This window comes from Arvicanthis niloticus, chromosome 21, assembly GCF_011762505.2.
Source record: "Arvicanthis niloticus isolate mArvNil1 chromosome 21, mArvNil1.pat.X, whole genome shotgun sequence".
NCBI classification, from domain to species: domain Eukaryota; kingdom Metazoa; phylum Chordata; class Mammalia; order Rodentia; family Muridae; genus Arvicanthis; species Arvicanthis niloticus.
This window is the reverse complement of record NC_047678.1, coordinates 41,685,221-41,705,359: the sequence shown is the minus strand read 5'-3', so window position 1 is coordinate 41,705,359 and position 20,139 is coordinate 41,685,221. Positions and strand designations below refer to the sequence as shown.

Sequence of the window (20,139 nt, the reverse complement as noted above, 5' to 3'; positions counted from 1 at the left end):
GCTTATCCTCTCCACTCTTAATCAGCTCAGGACCCCTGCTTAGGGAATGCTGCTGCCCACAGTGGGTTAGCTCATGCCATATTGACTACCTTAATTAAGACACCCTCTCCCTTCCACCCTCCACCCTCTCTCTCTCTCACAAACACACACACACACACACACACACACACACACACACACACACACACAATCCCAAAGGCCAGCCCAAATGTAGACAATCCCTTAAGACTGTCTTCCCAGGTGATTCTAAGTTGTGTCAACTTGACAGTTAAAGCTGACTTTAGATGGGCTGATGTCCAAGCCCATCTAAGGTGGAATCTTAATAAGACATAACATTTTCATAACTATCTCTAAGGTGCTTTCTGGATGATCCAGGTCTGGCAGGGTGTGTGTGTGTGTGTGTGTGTGTGTGTGTGTGTGTGTGTGAAGTGTTTCCTCTCCCACTGGATGCTGAGTTTTGCTATTCTTCATTGCTGTGCCTCTCTGGCCCCATGACTTCCTGCTGCCCCAAGCACAGGGACTCACTTGCCTGTACTCATGACTGCTGCCCTCTCACGACCTCCACTAGAGCCCGTCTGGACCCTCAGAGCTGTCTGAGGCTGGAAGCTAAGTGTGTGTATGGAGCCTCTAAGAGGGAGAGCCAATCCACTGCTACAGAGGCCACTGAGAAGCCAGGCTTCCACTCTTCTGCTCTCTGGGTGGTTTTCCCAACCTTGAATCCAAACAAAGCCCCTTCGAAAGTGATGACCCGAGTGGGGGTAGGAGTGAGACAGGAACTTCCCCTCAACTGCTTTCAGGGGAGAGCAAAAGCCCAATCTAGTAATCGCATACCCAGGTCCCAATGCCAACAGGCCTTCTTTTATCTCCCAGCGCCCTCTACTGGCCATGGAAACAAACTCCTCTTGGGCTATGACCAAGAGCTCAGACACACACATCATTTTCTCCTCCGACCCCATATCTCAATCCCTTTTATAGCTTCAGGGAATTCCTATTGATGCCCCCCTCTGCCTGCCTTCTCCAGGACGGTATCAGGTTCTGAATGCAGCGCTGCTGGAGCTGAAGGGGAGGCTTCTGCTATTCTCTTTGGTCCCATCCACAAGGCTCTGGGATACACCCGCCTTCCTGCTCCCAGGCAGTGTGCGGTAGTGAGTCTTCTCAGCTATGTGGGGCTGGACACTTCTCTGCTGAGCCACATCTGCTGTCATTTCTCCTTCCTCATTGCTCAGGGGAATCATGGCCCTGTGGTGGAGGTGAGCCTTAGAGTGGTGCTGTGTAACGCCTTCCTTCCTAGCCCCTGTAAAACCAGATCCTCTGTCCTGGGATCCTAAGACTCACCCCAGGGGTTTCCCATAACCTGGAACGCAGACCACCTGAAAGGGGGATCGAATGCATAATGAATATTGAGAATCTCTAACACCTCCCTTTCCTTGTCTGTTGCAAGAACCTCTGACCACTCAGTTCTTGTCATGGGTAATTGACTAGTGAACCTAGGAGGGGGTAGGGTGGAGATTGCACTGGACTGGCAGAGAAATGAAAAAAAATGGCCCAGCAAGCTTCCCCCTAGGTCTGGTTTCATACCAAACTGTGTACTTAGATTTTTCTTCCCTCATGATTGAAACCCAAGAACTTGACATCTTTGTTTCCTGGTTCTCCTATTGGTCTCTTTAGGGACACTTGCTCGTCCTTGGGTTGAACAACCTGAGCTGGGCTTGGGGCATGAACTTGGGGGTGGTGAGGAAAGGGAAATGATGCCGGGAGGAGTTGTGGAGTTGCCAGTGGATATGATTAGGATACATTGTATAAAATTCTCAAAGAATTGAGAAAAAAATGTTTTTAAAAGACATGGCCTCCGACTCAAAACATTCCTTGTAGTAGCCAAAAATCACACCAACTTAGCATTTCTCTTCCCTGCAGGTTGTAGCTTGGCAGGGAACTTCCTGTCCCACACCTGGAGGTGCTGAAGATGGACTCCCTCTTGCATCAGTTCGTGGAGGGAAAAGAGGAGCTCAGGGTGGCACCAGGGACTGCCACCATGCCGTCTATGGTGGTCCCCAGCTGTTTGGAAAGGTTGTGGAGGTGCCTTCAGCACATCCCGCCTCATTCGAAGAAGTAGTCACTGTGACCAGCCTTGCCTTTCGGTTTGCTAGCCCAGCTTCACTTCCTGTCTGCCGGTGCAATGTGACCAGATGTCTCCCATGCTCCTGCCACCGTCCTTGCCCACTGTGACAGACAGGTTGTATTCTCTTGAGCTGCAAGCTAAAACAGTATCTCCCCGCCTTTAACTGCTTCCTGTCAGGTACTGGGTCCCACCAATGAGAAAGTAAATTCCCTCTCACCGCCTTTACCTGTCAGTGAGCTGACTCACTGGCTGTCTCTACTTCAAACACTGCCCCTCACCAGCTGTTCCCTCTGTTCAAATAAATGCCCCTGCCTCAGAAATATCGTCCCATCCTTACAGATTAAAAAGGATGGAGACGTCCAAAGACAGGAAGTGGCTTGCTCAGGTCATCATTACCAAATGGTTGAACCTGGCAATTTGCTCAATACCAGTGCTCCTGACATTCGTGCCACGCCCCCAGCGTCCCTGACACTCATGACGCCACGCCCCCAGCATCCCTGACACTCATGACGCCACGCCCCCAGCATCCCTGACACTCATGACGCCACGCCCCCAGCATCCCTGACACTCATGACGCCACGCCCCCAGCATCCCTGACACTCATGATGCCAGGCCCACAGCATCCCTGACACTCATGGTGCCACGCCCTCAGCATCCCTGACACTCATGATGCCACGCCCCCAGCGTCTCTGACACTCATGACGCCACACCCCCAGCATCCCTGACACTCATGATGCCACGCCCACAGCATCCCTGACACTCATGATGCCAGGCCCACAGCATCCCTGACACTCATGATGCCACGCCCCCAGCATCCCTGACACTCATGGTGCCACGCCCACAGCATCCCTGACACTCATGGTGCCACGCCCCCAGCATCCCTGACACTCATGATGCCACGCCCACAGCATCCCTGACACTCATGATGCCACGCCCCCAGCATCCCTGACACTCATGGTGCCACGCCCCCAGCATCCCTGACACTCATGATGCCACGCCCCCAGCATCCCTGACACTCATGGTGCCACGCCCCCAGCATCCCTGACACTCATGATGCCACGCCCACAGCATCCCTGACACTCATGACGCCACGCCCCCAGCATCCCTGACACTCCTGACGCCACGCCCCCAGCATCCCTGACACTCATGATGCCATGCCCCCAGCATCCCTGACACTTATGATGCCACGCCCCCAGCATCCCTGACACTCATGGTGCCATGCCCCCAGCATCCCTGACACTCATGACACCATGCCCACAGCATCCCTGACACTCATGGTGCCACAACCACAGCATCCCTGACACTCATGACACCACGCCCACAGCATCCCTGACACTCATGATGCCACGCCCCCAGCATCTCTGACCTCATGCCACGCCCCAGTATCCAACACTCATAACGCCACGCCCCCCTGCGTCCCTGACACTCATATCATACCCCCAGCATCTACTTCCTGAGGCAGCAGAATGAGTTTGGTCTTTCCTCCTCACACTTCCTCTGGTAGCCTTTATCACTCTTGGTTCCTATCAGCAGAACTCTATGGGAGGAAATTTGACACTACCTCTCTGGTGATTCTCTCTGATGTCTTACTTGTGTGGGAAATCCCTTACACGAGAAGGCTTTGTTCATTATGTGCTTTAATAAAAGATGTGAATCAACTCTGTGACTAACTGTAGAGGACTGGCTCATGGAAACACATGTGTGTTCACAGGACTAAATGTCTTCAGTGGAGCAGCATACAGCCCGGAAAAGTACATCAGGGCCTGGTAGGGAAATTGTTCGTGGAATGCTATTATGTTGAAAAAGGATTTGGGATGAGAGGCTGTGAGGTATATGCCTTTCATTTACTGTCCCCAAAAAGCCAGATGCCTTCAATTCTTCAAGAGGCTAATTTCCCGATGAGAAGATATATACATATCAAGGCCAGAAAGATGGCTCAGGTGAAGCCACTTACAGAGGACCTGAGTTGGTTCCCACCAGCTACATCAGGCTGCTCAAAATGACCTGTGACTCCAGTTCCAGGGGAATCTACTGCCCTCTTCTGGCTTCTAAGAACAACTGCATTCAGGTGCATGTATCCACACACATACTAAGAAAAGACAAAATGTTTCCATCCTTTGAGCTTGTTTTATTGATATTCATTAGTGAATGAAATCTTGTTGCTGATCTTGACACATTACAACACGCTCTTGGTAGTGTTGCTTAATGTTGATCATGGTTTGCTAACGATAGGATCACGACCTCTGAAAGTGCCGGTTCTTACACTGGTGTTTCCAGTGCGGACGGGAAGCCCCTCTGAACACTTGACGTGGTCCATCCGAGCCAAGGTTGTCACCCTCCTTTGCTCTTCTACCTACCGCTTTAAAATACATTCAAATAAAATGTACGCTACTTGCAAACATACATGGCAGCCAGGAGAGCAGAGAACATGATGAACCGGCACTCTGTTTGGAGAATAAATAGTTTGAAATAGTGGGACTGAAGCTTGGGGACCTTCTCAAAGCATCCTTGGTGGGCATATCACTCGATTCAAGGACACGACTTTTGCTGAGCCTGTGGGAGTTGTTCATGTGACAATTTCTTGTACACAGGACGCTATCCTTCCACAGGTGTCTGGGGCAGGTGACCATGTGACACACAGATGTACAGTCATCCTCAGACAAAAGTAAATAAATAATATACCTGGGCGTTCGAGCTCATTCTCTCTCTCTCTCTCTCTCTCTCTCTCTCTCTCTCTCTCTCTCTCTCTCTCTCACACACACACACACACACACACACACACACACACACACAGAGGCTGGAGCTGAAACCAGAGATGGCATCCTATTAAAATATAGCACACATGGATAATAAATAAAACTTCCTAACTGCACAGGTGACAGCAACAGGCCCAGGCCACTCACTTGCTCACACTTCTTCCATTCATAAGCACCTCTGATCTTTTCCTATGGGCAGAAATGGGATGAGGGGACAATGGACTTGGGGCATGAGGAGGAAATTCAATTCTAGTTTTGAAACAAGAGGACTAAAAAAAAAAAAAAAAAATGCAGTCACTGAATGGCCATGGAGCTCTACCATGTGGCACGAGCTCCCTTCACAGTGGAAAGGGGCCAACAGCTATCATGCTTGACACACCTTGACCTGGGATGCCATGAGGTGAGCTGTGGATTAGGCCCTTCCCCTCCACTGTGTATAGGTTTAACAGTCTTGTCCCCTTTCCCCTTGATCCTACTGTTAGTGATAACTGGTCGTACATCACCCTGGCTGTGACACTGGGTCCCAGAAACAAGCTATGTCCTTAGCGAGTTAGCGCGTGTGCCATTTGCACTTTGGTGTCAGAACCAAGAGAAACTGCCAGTACTGAGACTTCCCTGCAAATAAAAATTTTAAAAATGGGAGAAAAAAATCAATCACACAGAAGACGGAGGGGCCGCCTCATGGCGCATCGGAGTGTAAATACATTCTTTTCACGGCAGGCTCTAACCCTGACAGCTTGTGACAAAATGCAAGGTAACTTCAAGTCAAAGACATGAAAAGAAGTGTAGAGACCAGACAGTCCATGGGGCAGGATAGTGCAGACCTCGGTGAAGCTGGGCCACCTACAACTGAAAGAATAGCTCTCTGATGGCGAGCAGCCTTATCGGCTGCCACAGGTGAGTGAGACCTGTGCCACGTGGCGGCTATGTGTGCAACCCAACAGTCTTATGCAGAATTCACCAGATTCCTATCCATGGGATAAGAACAGCCTTGGGAATTTCAGTGCTTCTTAAAAGGAAGGAAGAAAGGATGCCACCTTCCCCCAGGTGAGCTCAGGTGTCATCCTCAGGAGAGTGTGACCTTGTAGGGTTATTACTTCCTGTGGATTGGAAGAGAGAGCAGACGCAAGGTCCCCAAGTCCTGTATACACACCATATGGAGTTCCACTCTCCCCCCACGAGGCACACGGTTGATCTGTCTAGCTCACGAGAAGTAGAGCTCAGAGGAGACAGGGGTGCGAGTGCTCTGTCTGGGACAGGAGGCAGGGAGAAGATAGGGCAGCGATCCCTGGCCTCACCGCAAGCTAGTCTGTTTGGGGAGCTTAGCACCCATTAAGATGCCCGAGGTGAGAATCACAGGGGCTCTCATCTGCACGCTGGACCCGACCATGGTGGGAAAGCTGCGATTCCGGCGGATGCCACTGGGGCACCCCAGAGGCAGGCCCTCGGGGACCAGGCCCCCAGGGACAAGAGCCTGTGCTGGCCCTGTCGGACCACAGAGGAGAGGTCCCTGCTCCTCAGTCAAGGTGGGGATATGGGCTCGTCCTGAGTTCATCACTCTGGCCACCCCAAACCTCCTGACTTTGTCCACAAGGTTAAGGTTGGAGACAGACACATCTGTCTGGCTCTCACTGCTCCGCACAGGTCTCTTTTCCCTCACCTCCCTCAGGATGGAGCTGGCCGGCTTGGAAGCCAGGAAGTTGTTGTAGGGAGGACTCGTACACTTGAACTCGAAGGAGGGCGGGGAGGCCGAGGGCGTCTGCATAGGGGAGTTTGGTGGTGTAGACGGGATCACAGCCATCCTGGGGGTGTAGGAGTGGAGGAGGGAGCCCCTGGCAGCTCTGTCCCAACTCTGGGGGTCGTACACAGCCGCGGAGATGCCCCGTTCCTTCAGCAACCATACCAGCCCCAAAGACGTGCTCATGGTTGTTGTAGACTCGCGGATATTTGTGAAGGACTCTGCCAGGCTCAGTCTCCGGGGGGTGCATGGCGTGGCCACTGGCGTGGATTTCAAGTGGTTGGTGCTGCTACAAGCCGGAGCTGGGGCTGAGTTAAGGCTGAAAGAAAGGGAGGGCTGGTTATTCATCAGAAAGACATCTTTGGATCCATCAATGGCCCAGTCTCCTGCAGGGTGTGTAGAAGAAGCTTGGGGTAGGAGAGGGCACCCCCCTGCGTGCCCTGTGGCACCTCTGTCTGCATCTGCTCCTCATTTCTTGGGGGTTTGGGGGAATCCCTTATGTAGGACTGTGCTTCAACTTAACAGGAAGCTGCACATGGTCCCTTGCTTATCCCAGAGCTGTCTGTCTCCTCTGTACATGAAGAAGCAGGCTTCTAAGGTCAGTTGGCTTACTCAATGCCATACTTGGCTAGTAAGTGGGCAGTCCTGGAGTTCAACCTATATGTGAAGCGGCCCAACTGCTGTCAGGACAGAACAGGAAGCAGACCCTTGAGAAACCAAATTACATCAAATAGTTCTTTTTGCAAACCTTGATCTTCCTGAGCTAAGGTACAAACCAGGGCTGTGAGTATGAGAACTTGCTACAGGAACTGCAAAAAAACAGCCACGTCACAATGCTCACCCTCCGCCCCTTGCTGCCCCCGCCCTTGTCCCGCTGCGCAAACTCCTTGGGATACAGTAGACTGGCCAAGGCAGGGGAAAGAAGCCACATCTAACTTGATCAATCTGTCTAGGATTGTAACATTTAAAGCCCCACAGAGTGTTTGATGAAGCCACACTCATCTACCATGGCCTGTTGACTGGAGACCTGTGAGGTCCCAGCATCTGGGAGCCAGCTGGCAAAGCCACTGGGTTGCAGGCAGCAGGAAGAAGAAGAAGCAGGCTGTGTTCACAAAGCTGGCTTTCAGAGACGTCTGCCCTGCTGCTGATAGGGTGCAGAGGGACAAAAGAGAATCTACTGCCACCACCTTGTGGGACCAATGTCAGTGGCTGCTGGCTCTAGGCTTTAGCTGGAGTGGCCAGCTTCCCTGGCAATGGGCCAGCTGAGCAGTTCCCAGGACTTACATAGAACTGCTCAGGGGAGGCTCAGGTACCTTGGACAGGCACCAGCTAGAGAGGAAGGAAACAGAGACCATCTGGGGAAGGACCTTGGAATGATGAGAGAAGGGACCCCTCCCGAGAGAGAGAGAGAGAGAGAGAGAGAGAGAGAGAGAGAGAGAGAGATAGGTGGTGCCATGTGACCCCACATTTAGGTAGTCTCCTCATCTAATGTTGGTGGGCACAGGGTGGGAGCCATAGAACAGCTCATGGCACACAAGCTCGAGAGAGGAGACTGCAGAGTGGGGAGTACCTGGAGAGAGCACGGCAGCTTCTGGAGTGAGAAAGGGAGACTTGCAAAAGGTGCAGGAAAGATTTTTGTAAATGCTGAGAGTTGCTAGAAGGTAAGAATGTTCTAGATGAGAAGGGTAATGGGTGTGGCCATCCCCTCAAAGGTTTTTAGGGCTTTTTTTTTCTCCCTCCTGCCGCATTTCTTCCTACCTCAGGCAAGACAGTCCCCCGCCCTTACCTCTCGAAGCTCCCCTTACCCCTCGCTCCCAAAGCTTTTCTGCCCTGCTTCCCCTGCTGCCACTTCTAGGGGAAGACATATTTGAGGGCAGCCTGAGGCCTGTGGCTTCAGCCCAAAGTATACATTTAGTCACTCAGCTTCACAAGAGACATCAGTATTATTCTGTGGCCTTAAAAACAACCTCTTCTAAACAAAGTCATAGGCCCAGAAGCCAGCATCTCCTGGGGGGAAAGCGAGGGACAGAAACCATTGGGTAAAACCTTCTGTTAGGCCTTCATTAGTGTTGACATTCAGCTGGTCTGGGGGTTTAGCTTCGTTAGAAGTAATAATGGTCAAGGCCATGTTAACCAGGCACAACCACAGAGACACATGGAAGCCTCCAAACCCAGGTTAGTGGCAGCCACAGTTGCACACACAGCTCCTTGGGCATGGCCCTGCAGGAGCAGGCTCCATTGGCCGTGTGCTCACCCCCTGCCTTGCCCGTGGGCTCAGACTCTCTGCCCTATATCTCCTCTCAGCTCAACCGGGCATATTGCTGCTTCGTCGTCATCCTCACAAGACCTGTGGAGAATTATTCATAGTTTAAGGTGCTCCCAGGGGTCGCTGTCCCCTTTGAGCTCGCCCTCCTCACCTCCCTCCCTGACACCATCCAGTAACTCTGGGATCTAATCTGAGTGTGTCACAAAGAAAGTGTATGCGTGGGGGGGGGGGGGATATCACTCTTCTGTGTTCTAAGAGACCATTATCCCTTTTCCCTGGAAGGCAAGGAGGGAAGCCAGATGGCTGAAATCAAGTCAAACAGACCAATGTCACTCCAGATGGTTCGCAGGACGAAGACAAGCCACACTGGGCATGTGGCTAGGCACCATCTTTTTAATACTGGCCATTAGAGTTTGGCTGTGACGTAAGGTTCCTGAAGCCTGCTCCAGGGGATGAAAGCTTCTACAGAGCTCACTAACTCTACCGTGAAAGAACTCCAATCTTCCTTGGCAAGCTCAGAGAGAACAATTCCAACTCAGCCCCAGGGCCTGCAGAGACTTGGCTTCAGCCATCTAAGGAGAGCCTGAAGAATTGACATTATAGCTACAGAGAGGGCAGTGAAAGCAGGTTTCCTAGGCCCCACCTACCCTAGATCTGAACAAACAAGGCCTAGGTTCAGAAAGGAAGAAGGGACCCAGAATAGTTGTCTACAAATGCCTACAAGTTGCTTAAGCTCTGTGTGCACATGTGTGTGTGCATATGAGTGCACACATGGGTGTGGGCCCAGAGGTCAACCTTAGGTATTACTCCTTAGACACCATCTACCTTGTGTTTGAGACAGGACAGTCTCTCACCAAGCAGGCTAGGCTGGTCAGCCAGCTAACTATAGGGATCTACCCACAGGTGATTAGAAACATGTCCCACCAGGCCTAGCTTTTTTTAACGTGAGTGATAGAGTTCAAACTCAGGTCCCTAGGTCTGTAACTGGCTGCTTTTTTTTTTTTTTCCTTGATAAGAGTCTCACTATGTAGCCCTAGCTGTCCTGGAATTCATCACGTAGACCAGGCTGGCCTCAAATACAGGGTTAAAAGGCGTGCGGCACACACCTGGCTTGGAATCAGCCTTTGAATGAACCTCTTGACGACATCTTTCGAGAAAGGTTGGTCCTTGACTTGCCCTGCTCCCACCCACTCAGGGGCCACAGTCCCTTACCTTGGCGTGACCCGCGTGAGCTCGTCTGAAGGGTGCAGGATGCGGCAGGTGGTAAAGGTGAAAGTCGAGTTGGTCTGTGACATGCACTTCCCAGGGTGGTGCGCTAGATGGGGAGAGGAAGGAGAACAAACATATTCCTTGCACCCGTGTAAACCATGACAGAGGCTAATAATATCTAGTGGGACCCTCCACAGGTGTGAGTGGTGACGAGCTACCTTGTCGACTGGATCTGGGCGTGGAAGTGGAGACACCAATGTTCTGGACTGACGGTGGCCTCTTAAAAATAACCACGTTTTTGAGCACTGGTCTGCAGAGCATCGAATCCCAGCTTCTGGCCCAATCCAGACAGGGTTCCTCATCAGACTTCTTGGACCAGTAGTGGATCCAGTTCCCGGGGGGATCGGGGAGTGCCAAGGAGGCCTAAATTTAGTTTTCCACCTCGACGGAGCTCAGATCTGCCTTCTTCCAGCATGCTTGCTGTGTGTTTCTTTACAGTGACAAGCTGGTGCCAATACTCTGCCCAGAGGAAGGGGCGGAGTGGGCAGGGAGACGTACTTGGCTTCGGAAAGCAGGGTAGGGTTCACACGGCTCCCTTTTCTGTTCACACAAAAGGGGCTCGGGGAAGCTGGCTCCACTACTGTCCAGACACCTGTGATGACCGTGGTGGGAGGTGTCCTCAGCAGTCTCAACAACAACAGGTAGGAGTTCCCCGGCCCAGTCTGGTCTGGCTACACCCTCATCCCTGCCCCCCAACTCTGGTAGCTTTCTTTAACACCGTCTCTAAGACACCCATTTACTAGAACTGAGACAAGATAGTCTCCTTTGAATGCTCCAAGATGTTGTTGTTAAGGCGGCTGAAGACCAAAAGTTGGGGCAAAGCCAATCAGCGGAGTACCAGGACCATGCACCCGAGAGCCCAGGAAGGAACAGGGAGAGAATCTAAGACGACCTCATGATTGTCAAGGTCATCCTAACTCATCACTTGAGCATCAAGGGAAAAAGAAAAAGCAAGTGGGTATTGTGTGTGTGTGTGGGGGGGGGGGGGGTCCATCAAATCCCATGCATGATGAAGTCATGAGATGAGGGACCCCACCCACTGCCCAGCCCTGCAGCAGCTCAGCTCCTAGAGACCTTCTGGGAAAAGACTCCAGACTCCAGAGGCCAGGAAACTTAAAAGCTACAAAGATTCAACTACGAGAATCTTCTTGAGAAAGTTTTCTCTTGGGTTTGAAAAGCAAAAATAAAATAAAATAAAATAAATCAAAAAATCTGGCTGTGTGTTAAAAGAAAACAAAAAAAAAACCCAAAAAACCAAAATGTGAGTAGGGAGTCAGCTGGAGACGCCACAGGGGGGAAGAAGCCGGAGCACAAAAATAGTGATGTGTCCAGACGAGAAGAGCGAGAAGATCGAGCTCAACGGTGTGCCTGCTGGCGGTGCAGCCCAGCTCGGTGTCCCACGAGGGCCGGGTGACACCTGGGGTGGCAGCCAGCCAGCACTGGGACCACAAACAGAGGCTTAATGGGAGGCACAGAAGGACACACAAGCAAGTGAAACATGGGAACGGCCTCTGTGAACCATCGGATGCGAGCTTTAGCATCGGATGTGAGCGGTGGTTTCTGAGCTCGGCAACCGAGAGGGTGCTGCAGGGCGCCAACAAAAAAGGATCAAGCTATGAAGAGAAGGCCAGCCAGACAATCACAAGTCTTGGACAGCGACAAAGTCCAGGAACAAAACCAACAGGAAGCCTGAGAGGAAGGATTATTGGGAAAGACAGAGATGGGAAAGGAGCAGGCAGATCATTAGGACACAGTGGTAGTAGGCAGGAACTCTAAAAGTAATCACCCAACAAGGCAAGGCGGGATTAGAACCAGAAGTGCAGCCCCCATCAGGACACGCGGCCAGAATGTGCAGCTACCCCTCCCTAGCCCACTAGGTGTGCAATCTCCAAGGAGGACATTTTAGAGAAGGATTTGAATCATCGGAAAGAAGAACCATCATATCTGAATGGGTTTGGGGGCTAGGAAAAGGCTGCTAAAATCCACACCCCCACTCCCCAGGAACAATGGACAGCCTTAAAGACCAAGAGGATTGATTGTCCAAGACCCAAAGCCAGAGAGATCCGGCCCCTCCACAATACCACTGGGATGTCTGGGTACTCGAACTCTCGGGGTCACCACGGACTGCCGGGACGCAGCTGTGCCTCCCTTCCTTGGGACACAATACAGAGACAGTGAGTTTCACTGGGAAGGACTCCCAAGAGCCCCTCCTGTTTGTCCCAGAGAAGCAAAACATTGAATCCTCAAGCCACCAGCTTCTGGAAGAGACCAAGCTTTGAAAGCAAAAGACACAAAAACACCCTTTGCAGAGCTGGGGCTTGGGTTCAAAACCAGAGTCAGGAAGACCATGCTGCACACCAAAGCACAATGCCCAGCTCAACTGCAAGTTCACACTGTGTTTACTTCACAGGCTTCGGGTTGAGGGTACAAAGGGTGGGGTTCCTTGGAATGACTACTCCAACTTCCTGGTGAAGCTCTTACTCTTGTCTGAGCCTGACTGGAGGGCTTCCAGCTAGAGGAGGACGGATAGACAGACAGACACCGTACCTGATCACAGCTTAAGGCTGCTTGGCAGGCGTCAGCAGGTTCAAGGTTACTGTTAATAAGCCAGCCAGGAACTTCCAGAAGTATCATCCTGTGCTAATTTGGGCTTTGTGTTCAGTAAGATGAGAGCCCACTCTGTTCTGTTACCTGACCACTAAGAGTGTGCTGATCATTTTATATAGAAATGGATTTCTCTTTAACAACCCTAATCCCTTACATTTAGTTCTTTCTCCTGGTGTTGATACAAGCACTGGCAAGCTTTAAAATCAACCAAACCTTGGTTATCAGAGATCTGCAGGGGTGAAGCATGGGTGAGCGGTGTACCTCAGATAAACACTCCCTTTGGCCAGCTGTGTTGGAGGACACGGGAAGGGTGAGGCCCACCCTGCTCCAGACTTGCCAATGTAGCGTGAGTGCTTCCGTTTGGAGTGGAGGCATTTGGGAAATGACACTGCCTGCTTGCCTATGGCTAGGACCCATGGTGGGTCATCCCTGACACATCCCTGAGTCTCCAACAGGGCTGGAGGGTATCCACATAAAGCAGGGGGGCTGCTGCCCTATGGAGTGTGTAGGCTTCCCAAGACAAAGCATCAAGAGGAGAGGGACCAAGGCATGACTCAGATGCTCTGCTAAGCTCAGGGACCCCGCAGGGACTGACAGATGATGGGACTCTGCCCACATGGCAGCCACGTTTAGACTCACACTTCATGCAGCCCTTTCTATTCTCTGTCCTCTGTGGGGGAGGGCAAGCTGACGTGTGCTGGAGTAACCATTTTCCTCTCTGAAGGACACCCTAGAAGCCAGTCCTTAAAGGAACATCCAAGGGAGCCACTCAGAGACACTGAAGCCTGTTGCTGCAACTGGAGTTTTGAGGGGTGACATAAATTGGGGCTATTTTACAAACTCTTTGAGAATGGGGAGACTCCGGCCCTGCCACACACTAAGCTACATCTTGTTTTGTTTTGAGACAGGAGCTCATGTGTCCCAGGATACCCAGAGCTTACTATGTAGCCAAGGATGATCTTGAACACCTGGTCTTCCTGATTTTACTGCCCAAGTATTAGGATTCTAAACACACATCCCTCCTGGCTTATACAGCACTAGGGATGGAGCCCAGGGCTTCAAGCACACTAAACAAGTGTCCTATCCACTGAACCACATCTTCAGGCCAAGCTATGTTTATTAAAGATCACAGAAATAATTTCTAAAAATGTCCAAAAAAAATTTTTTTTTTCCAAATGTATCTGAAAATCTTGAAAACGGGACCTCATCTTTACAGGGCACAGAGTGTATTTATACTCACTCTGTGGGGAGCAGGCAACTGGATGAAAGAATTAAGTGTACCCCTACTTTCCTGACTTGACCATGGGGGTGTGAGGCTGCTGTCATGTGATCTGAACCGGCTGTGCACTTTCTATGATCTCTTTCTTTCCCCCTCTACACACGCACATGCACGCACATGCACACGCACACGCGCACACACGCATGCACATACACACACCACACACACACATGCATGCATACACACATACACACCACACATGCACACCACACATGCACACCACACACACACATGCACACATACACAACACACACACAGAAGTTCTGGCCACCATATCAATAGTGGCACCCAGGAGCAGCCTTTCCTACCAAACAAAGCTAAGCTGCTGAAAATGAAAACTGCCGTCTTCAGAACTGAAAGGCCTGGCTTGAATCGAGCCCTAAGAACGTGAGCAGGTTTCTGGGTTTTGTCTTTAAGAACACCCAGCGGATGACAACTTTGCCCTGCCCAGGGACGGAAAGCTACCTTTCCCATACCTGGGACTCATTTTCATGAGGCAGGTGAGGGCAATGTCATAGAATTCTTCCTAAAAAGACAAACATCGGGACACAAAAAGATGTTTCATAATGTAACAGTGCCTTGAAAGATCACAGACAGAGAGCCCTGTACAGCCGTGTGCCCAACAGCCATGCTACAGAAAGCTGAGCTAAGGAACTACCTCGTCGTTATCTTGTACTTTCCTTGGCACGGGGACACTGTCACACTGGCCTCAAAGGAGACTATAGAAAACTTGTTATTTTGACATACAGTCTTGTTATGTAGTTCAGGCTAGCCTCTGAATTCATCATCCTCCTGTTTTAGATGCCTAAGTGCTGGGATGACATATGTCTGCCCACTCTCAAGATAAGAGTGGTTTTAAACTTTTAATTTCCATACCTTTATTGGCAAAACTTTCTAAGTTCTTAGCTTCTGGCTTCCCTAGTTTTCTCTGCTTCCTGAGTGTTTCTTCGATTAGTCCCAGCCTCTTCCTATAGCTCTGTGAAGTCCCTGGCTCCCTGTCCATTAGACCTCAGTCTAGTAGGTTTTCTGGAAGATTCCAATGTGGATACTGAATAGAATCATAAGATCCTTTTCCTGATTCGGTACAACTGATATTTATAGTTCTTGCGAACTTAAACTTTCTATTCTCATCATAGCAAACTGTTGCCTGTTTCATTACAAAAATATGTATGAATTAGGGGACAAACCACCTCACAGCATCCTGCAGAGAGGGTAGGAAAAGCTGCTTCGTGCCTCTGAGGTATCCTCTTGAGGAAAGGAAGTTTCGGAACATGGTGAAACTGTCGAAGTAGTAAATGCAAAACTCTCTCTGGATCTTTTTCTAGCAACAAGGCCCAACTTCATGGCCCTCGATGCTCATCCTTCCTTCTGGGGCTGACAGAGAAGCCAGAGAGAAGCTTCACCTGCTTGGATAGGTTGGAGAGTGTGTCTCCCATTATTCTCAAGGCAGTGGCTGTCTGTCAGAACATCTCTCATAAATGTCTGCTCATAAGGGCCTCTCCACAGGAGCAGGCCACACAGATCCCTCTAGTGTCCTGGTGGGGAGGGACTCTGCCAGCATGGAGGTGCGCTCCCTTTCTCTGCCCTCCTTCTCGGTTGCAGCTGGCTTGTTCTCAGTTCAACAAACTCTCTTAGAAAGAGCTGGGACTTTCTTAGCATGTCTTAACCCAGGTGGGTGTGAGCAGGGCATTCACTCTATACAGACACAAGGATGCAAAGCCAGAGCCTGGAAAATGTCCCTGTCCTACATGGAAGGAACTTCCTTCTGCCAAAACCACCAGGAGGTCTACACACCAATCGTACTGACCTTCCTTTCCAGACTGATGCAGTCACTGGGCCAGCTCCTTCATAGAAGCCCATCTGGACCCTCTTCTGTGGACAGTGGTGGGACTGGGTAGGGCACAGAGTCAGGGAGGAGGGCTTGCCCCCTCAAGGCACCGCCGTGTGACTGAGCAGGAGCAAGGCTTCCCTGGCCGGGCCTCCTCCTTTCTGTGGCTGGCTATTCTTTTTATTCCTTCACCCTGAGCACAGCTTGGATATCTGTGTTGGTGAAGAAGCAGCAAAAAGCTATTCCCTAGCTTCTGCCTCTGGCATCCTGGGGCTTGAGATACAGGAGACCATCAGAGGCCTGTTTTGAATGAGTGTGGTTTTAATAGTTAACACTAGTGGCAGGATCTTGGGACCAGTTGTGAGCAGTGTGTATTCCAGGGGACAGAGGTGGATACGACCCTGGGGGTCTGCATGAGCCAGTCTCCATGTATGTGAGTGACAGATAAGCCAATCTTTCAGTTCATCTCTGGTGCCGACTTAATCCCTTCTGCTACAGAATTTACCTGAGCTAAATACTGTAGTGCATTCCACCAACCAGCTACCAACTGAACTTAATCAACCCCTTCCCACGTGTGGGTTGTCCCCGGCCCCAGCCATAAGCTAAAATACAGAATCCTGGCAGGACCAGGTGGTGACTATCCTGAAAAATGTGCTTCCTGTGTAAATCCAGAACATGCGCAATCATTAAAATGAAGTAAAACTATGACCTAAAAGTTGTTTTCGACAGTCCATTTTAATCCTCCAGATAATTTACAACACAACAACATAGGTCCATCCTGCTTCAGACATGGTATTAAAAAAGAAAAAAAAAATCAAATGGTACTTCAAAAGACACATTCTAACACGCTAATAAAAATGGCTACGAGCTGAGTCTACCCTTCAGCCCTGCTCAGTGTCAGCTGTGATCCTAACTGCCTTTGGATTCAAACTTCTTTTCTCTGACACCTTCCCAGATAGACAGCAGTTCCTGGGACCTCAGGGACCAGGCCAGTGGGACAGAAATCCCAAGACTGGAGCGCCAGGTCTTCTCATGGAGACTCACCAGCCTTTAACCACCCCCTCCCCTGACTGTGCATAAAGAGCATTTTAAGGTATCCAGTGTGACTCGAGGTGGCAGAGTCTTCGACTGCTACTCCAAACAGCAGAATGGTCTGTCATTCATCGGAGAAAAGGAGCCATCTTGCTCTGCTCCCTTGCTACTGCGTGGTTCTGCATACCTTCCCGCTGCATGTGCTTCCAGAGAAGAGTCCCCACCCCACCCCAGAAACCAAGCTCTAGAGAACTCTCCCCTCTATGGGGACACCTTTCCTGAATGACCCTGAGCAAGCTGACCAACTGTGGTTTGAATGCACACCTGGAGCCTGATCCTTTACAGATTCTGCTCTGTGCCTGCCTGGCTCCCCTCAAATCAAGTTAGGAGGTGAATGTGCTAACAGGTTCAGCAAGAGGTGGGATGCCAGGAAAGAAAGGTCGCTATTACAGATAGCAAGGGCAGAGGCTGGGCCAAGGGTCCTCATAGCCAGGACTACCCCCCTCGGACCTCTCATAGCAGCTCTTGGTACAATGACTTTTATTCTTTCTAAACAACTTTCCCAAGATGCACCTGGGGAAGGGGTTTGTCCTTCGACTTCCAGGACTGGCATTCTAACTAGGAGGGGGATATGTGACCTTTGACACTTGTTCTTGTAGCCATGGAAGTCAGCTAGACACAGGTATGGTGCTGTCTGCCTTCAGATGGACCCAGTGCTGATAATAAAGGGAGGTTCAAAACTGCAGGCTGCTGTCCCATCCTTTTGTTTGGTATTGAGCCCAAGATCCTCCCACCTCAGCTTCCTGGGAATTGTGAGTCTATCCCAACAGGCCTAATTGAGTGTATAGATCTCACAGGATAAACATTTATCATCTCCTCTGAATCACTTGGTAACTTACTTTTAAAAACTTCAAAACATAAATTTTGTGATGACAACCTCTTTAAGGTTGACATTAAAAGAAACAGTTGGTCCAGGTCGAGCCCCTTGACCATGGCTGCCCGTAATTTAACTGGGGGTATGAGACACCACTGAAACCCTGGCTTCATTCTGCCTCAGATTTCATGACAAGTCAGGTGTCATGGCCTCTAAGAACCATGAGACAGAAAGAGGAATACCCTTCCCTTGCATATAGTGACCTGGGGATGTCCTGAGGAGGACGGTATCGGGCCATTCATTTTTCCTCTCACACCCGAGTTCTTAGACGTCCCAGCACAATGAGCTAGGAATTCCAGAAAGCAGACATAACATTTGGATAAGCAATAACCACATAACCTCCCAAAGGTCCTAGAAGCCCTGAACATAGACTTTCCATCCTGGTCCAAGAGGTTTGTGGGTCACCAATACACCTGTAGTGACACTATGTATACCTGGAGGTGGGATGGGGGCTAACCAGAGCATCTAGCATCCTCCTTGTAAGAGCTGAATGATACTTCTTAGTGTGTACCTGGTTAGAGAGTGTCATGAAACACTTAAATAACACATGCGCCTTCACTGAGGCTAAGCATGTCACAGAGCTGACATGCTTCCACGCATTCTGGCACTCTCTGCACTTCTGTCTGGTTTCTGTGCATCCTACGGCCTCTCAGTCACTGTCCAAGACTGCTCAGCTTGCTCCAGAGAGGACGTGGGAGACAGTCCATCAGATTGGGGGTAGAACGGCCGTAACAGAACCCGGGTGTGCCTGTTCTCAGGGCCCCATATCCCATGTTTTTAGCAGCCTCTCCTGTTCCCACTTGCAGGGCCCTAGAGCCCCATGATGGGCAGAGGTACCCACTTGTCACAAGCGGAGGGTTTGGTCTCTGTTTTCAAAACAGAACCTGACAACGGGAAAGCTTTTCCTGTCATCCACACAGACGAGCGGAAGCTACAGACACAGAGTTACTACGGGTGGTGCCAGGAACAGAGATGAGGAAGGCCCAGAGCTCTGCTTCCGGTAAAGGTGTCAGGTTTACAGGACTAATTGAGGTGCCCTCACCAGACCCCTCCTCCTCCTCCTCCTCCTCCTCCTCCAGGCCCGCTTGCGCTGGCGGCTGGTGCATCTCCTCTGGGGAAGCCTGAAGCTGGCTGGAGTAACTTCTGCTGCCTGAGACAGTCACACGTGCTCGAGACCTCTCACCTGAGGTCTCCGGGTGCTGAATTGGCGTGGAGGTAGCTAGGCCCGCCAGAGAAATGTGGTCACCTGTGTCATCTTCCTCAAAGTCGTTAAGGCAGTACACTTCATCCAGGTCAACATCCAAAGTCCGGAAGCCCTTGGTGACCACACCAGGTCGGGGGTCCAGGATGCCCCCAAGATGAGGCTGGGCCAATTGCTGCCAGTGGTGAAGTGTGGCTGAACCTTGTGGGAGAAAAGAGAGGAGTGGATATGGAGAGAAGGGAGGGTTAGCATGCCAGCTAGAGCAAATGTTTCCCACCCTCACAGAGCTCAATGTGAACACCTGAGCTTGCAAAGAATTGTGGGAAGGACTGGGGTCACCTGAGCTTGCACAGGATTGTGGGAGGGACTGGGGTAGAACTGACTTGACCTAACTGAATAAGAGTGTGTCCCTGCCACACCAGGAGCGAGTGGCACTATCAGAACTAACACTTTCAAAAGTAAAACTATGCTATATACTGTATGCCAATGATGTGTGGTAACAAAGTATTTTAAACCACCCGATGCTAACCCCTAAACTTAACACATTAACACTTTGATGACAGAAGAGGGTGAATGGTGAGTAAGAGCCACAGGAAGCTTGTGAAACCAGCACGAGAACAACCAGGGATCAGGAGGCCACCAGATGCTCGGGTACAAGGCTGCTGACTCCCACACCAGACCCACCTGCAAAAAAAAAAAAAAGCTGTGGAGGGAGAGTGGAGGAGTCATAAGCTGAGGTGGGGAGGACACAAGGTAATAAGTTACAGGAGCCTAGAGCAGAGGTGCCATCTCCAAGGTGTCACCAGACCCTAGGACTCAGGTGTCAGCCTGAGGGTTTGTAATAACACCGGCGTGTGTCCCTGATGACCTCGTGTGTCTCAGGTGCTATACCAAGAAAGGTGTCACAAGGCCAGGAGTGTCTGAGAGCCTGGGTGTGGAGGAGCTAATGGCATCTCAGTGAGTATGCTGTGGTGCTCCATGCTTCTGCCCAACCTCTGGACACCTGTCACACCTTGCAGGATAACGCCATCTGGCAGAAGGCCTAGGAGGCTGGGACTCGCACCCTTCTTCTACAGAACAAGAAGACACTCAAATGTATATGGCCACAAA

General features: G+C 50.8%; 1 protein-coding gene across 11 annotated transcripts in view; it reads right to left on the bottom strand.

The window, feature by feature from the left end:
- Positions 1 to 4,226: 4,226 nt before the first annotated feature.
- Trak1 (trafficking kinesin protein 1) overlaps positions 4,227 to 20,139 on the bottom strand; it is a 103,393-nt gene continuing 87,480 nt past the window's right edge. For 8 of the 11 annotated variants that reach the window (XM_034484284.2, XM_076917682.1, XM_076917679.1 and 5 more), the window contains 3 exons: positions 19,012 to 19,230; positions 10,092 to 10,194; positions 4,227 to 6,932 (listed from right to left, as the gene is read on the bottom strand). In XM_034484284.2, coding sequence (XP_034340175.1) covers positions 6,170 to 6,932; positions 10,092 to 10,194; positions 19,012 to 19,230 — 1,085 coding nt within the window. In that variant the 3' untranslated portion in view covers positions 4,227 to 6,169. Of the gene's footprint in view, positions 6,933 to 10,091; positions 10,195 to 10,306; positions 10,741 to 19,011; positions 19,231 to 20,139 lie in introns of all 11 variants that reach the window. The other 3 variants (XM_076917681.1, XM_034484282.2, XR_013105639.1) reach the window with 2 other exon arrangements.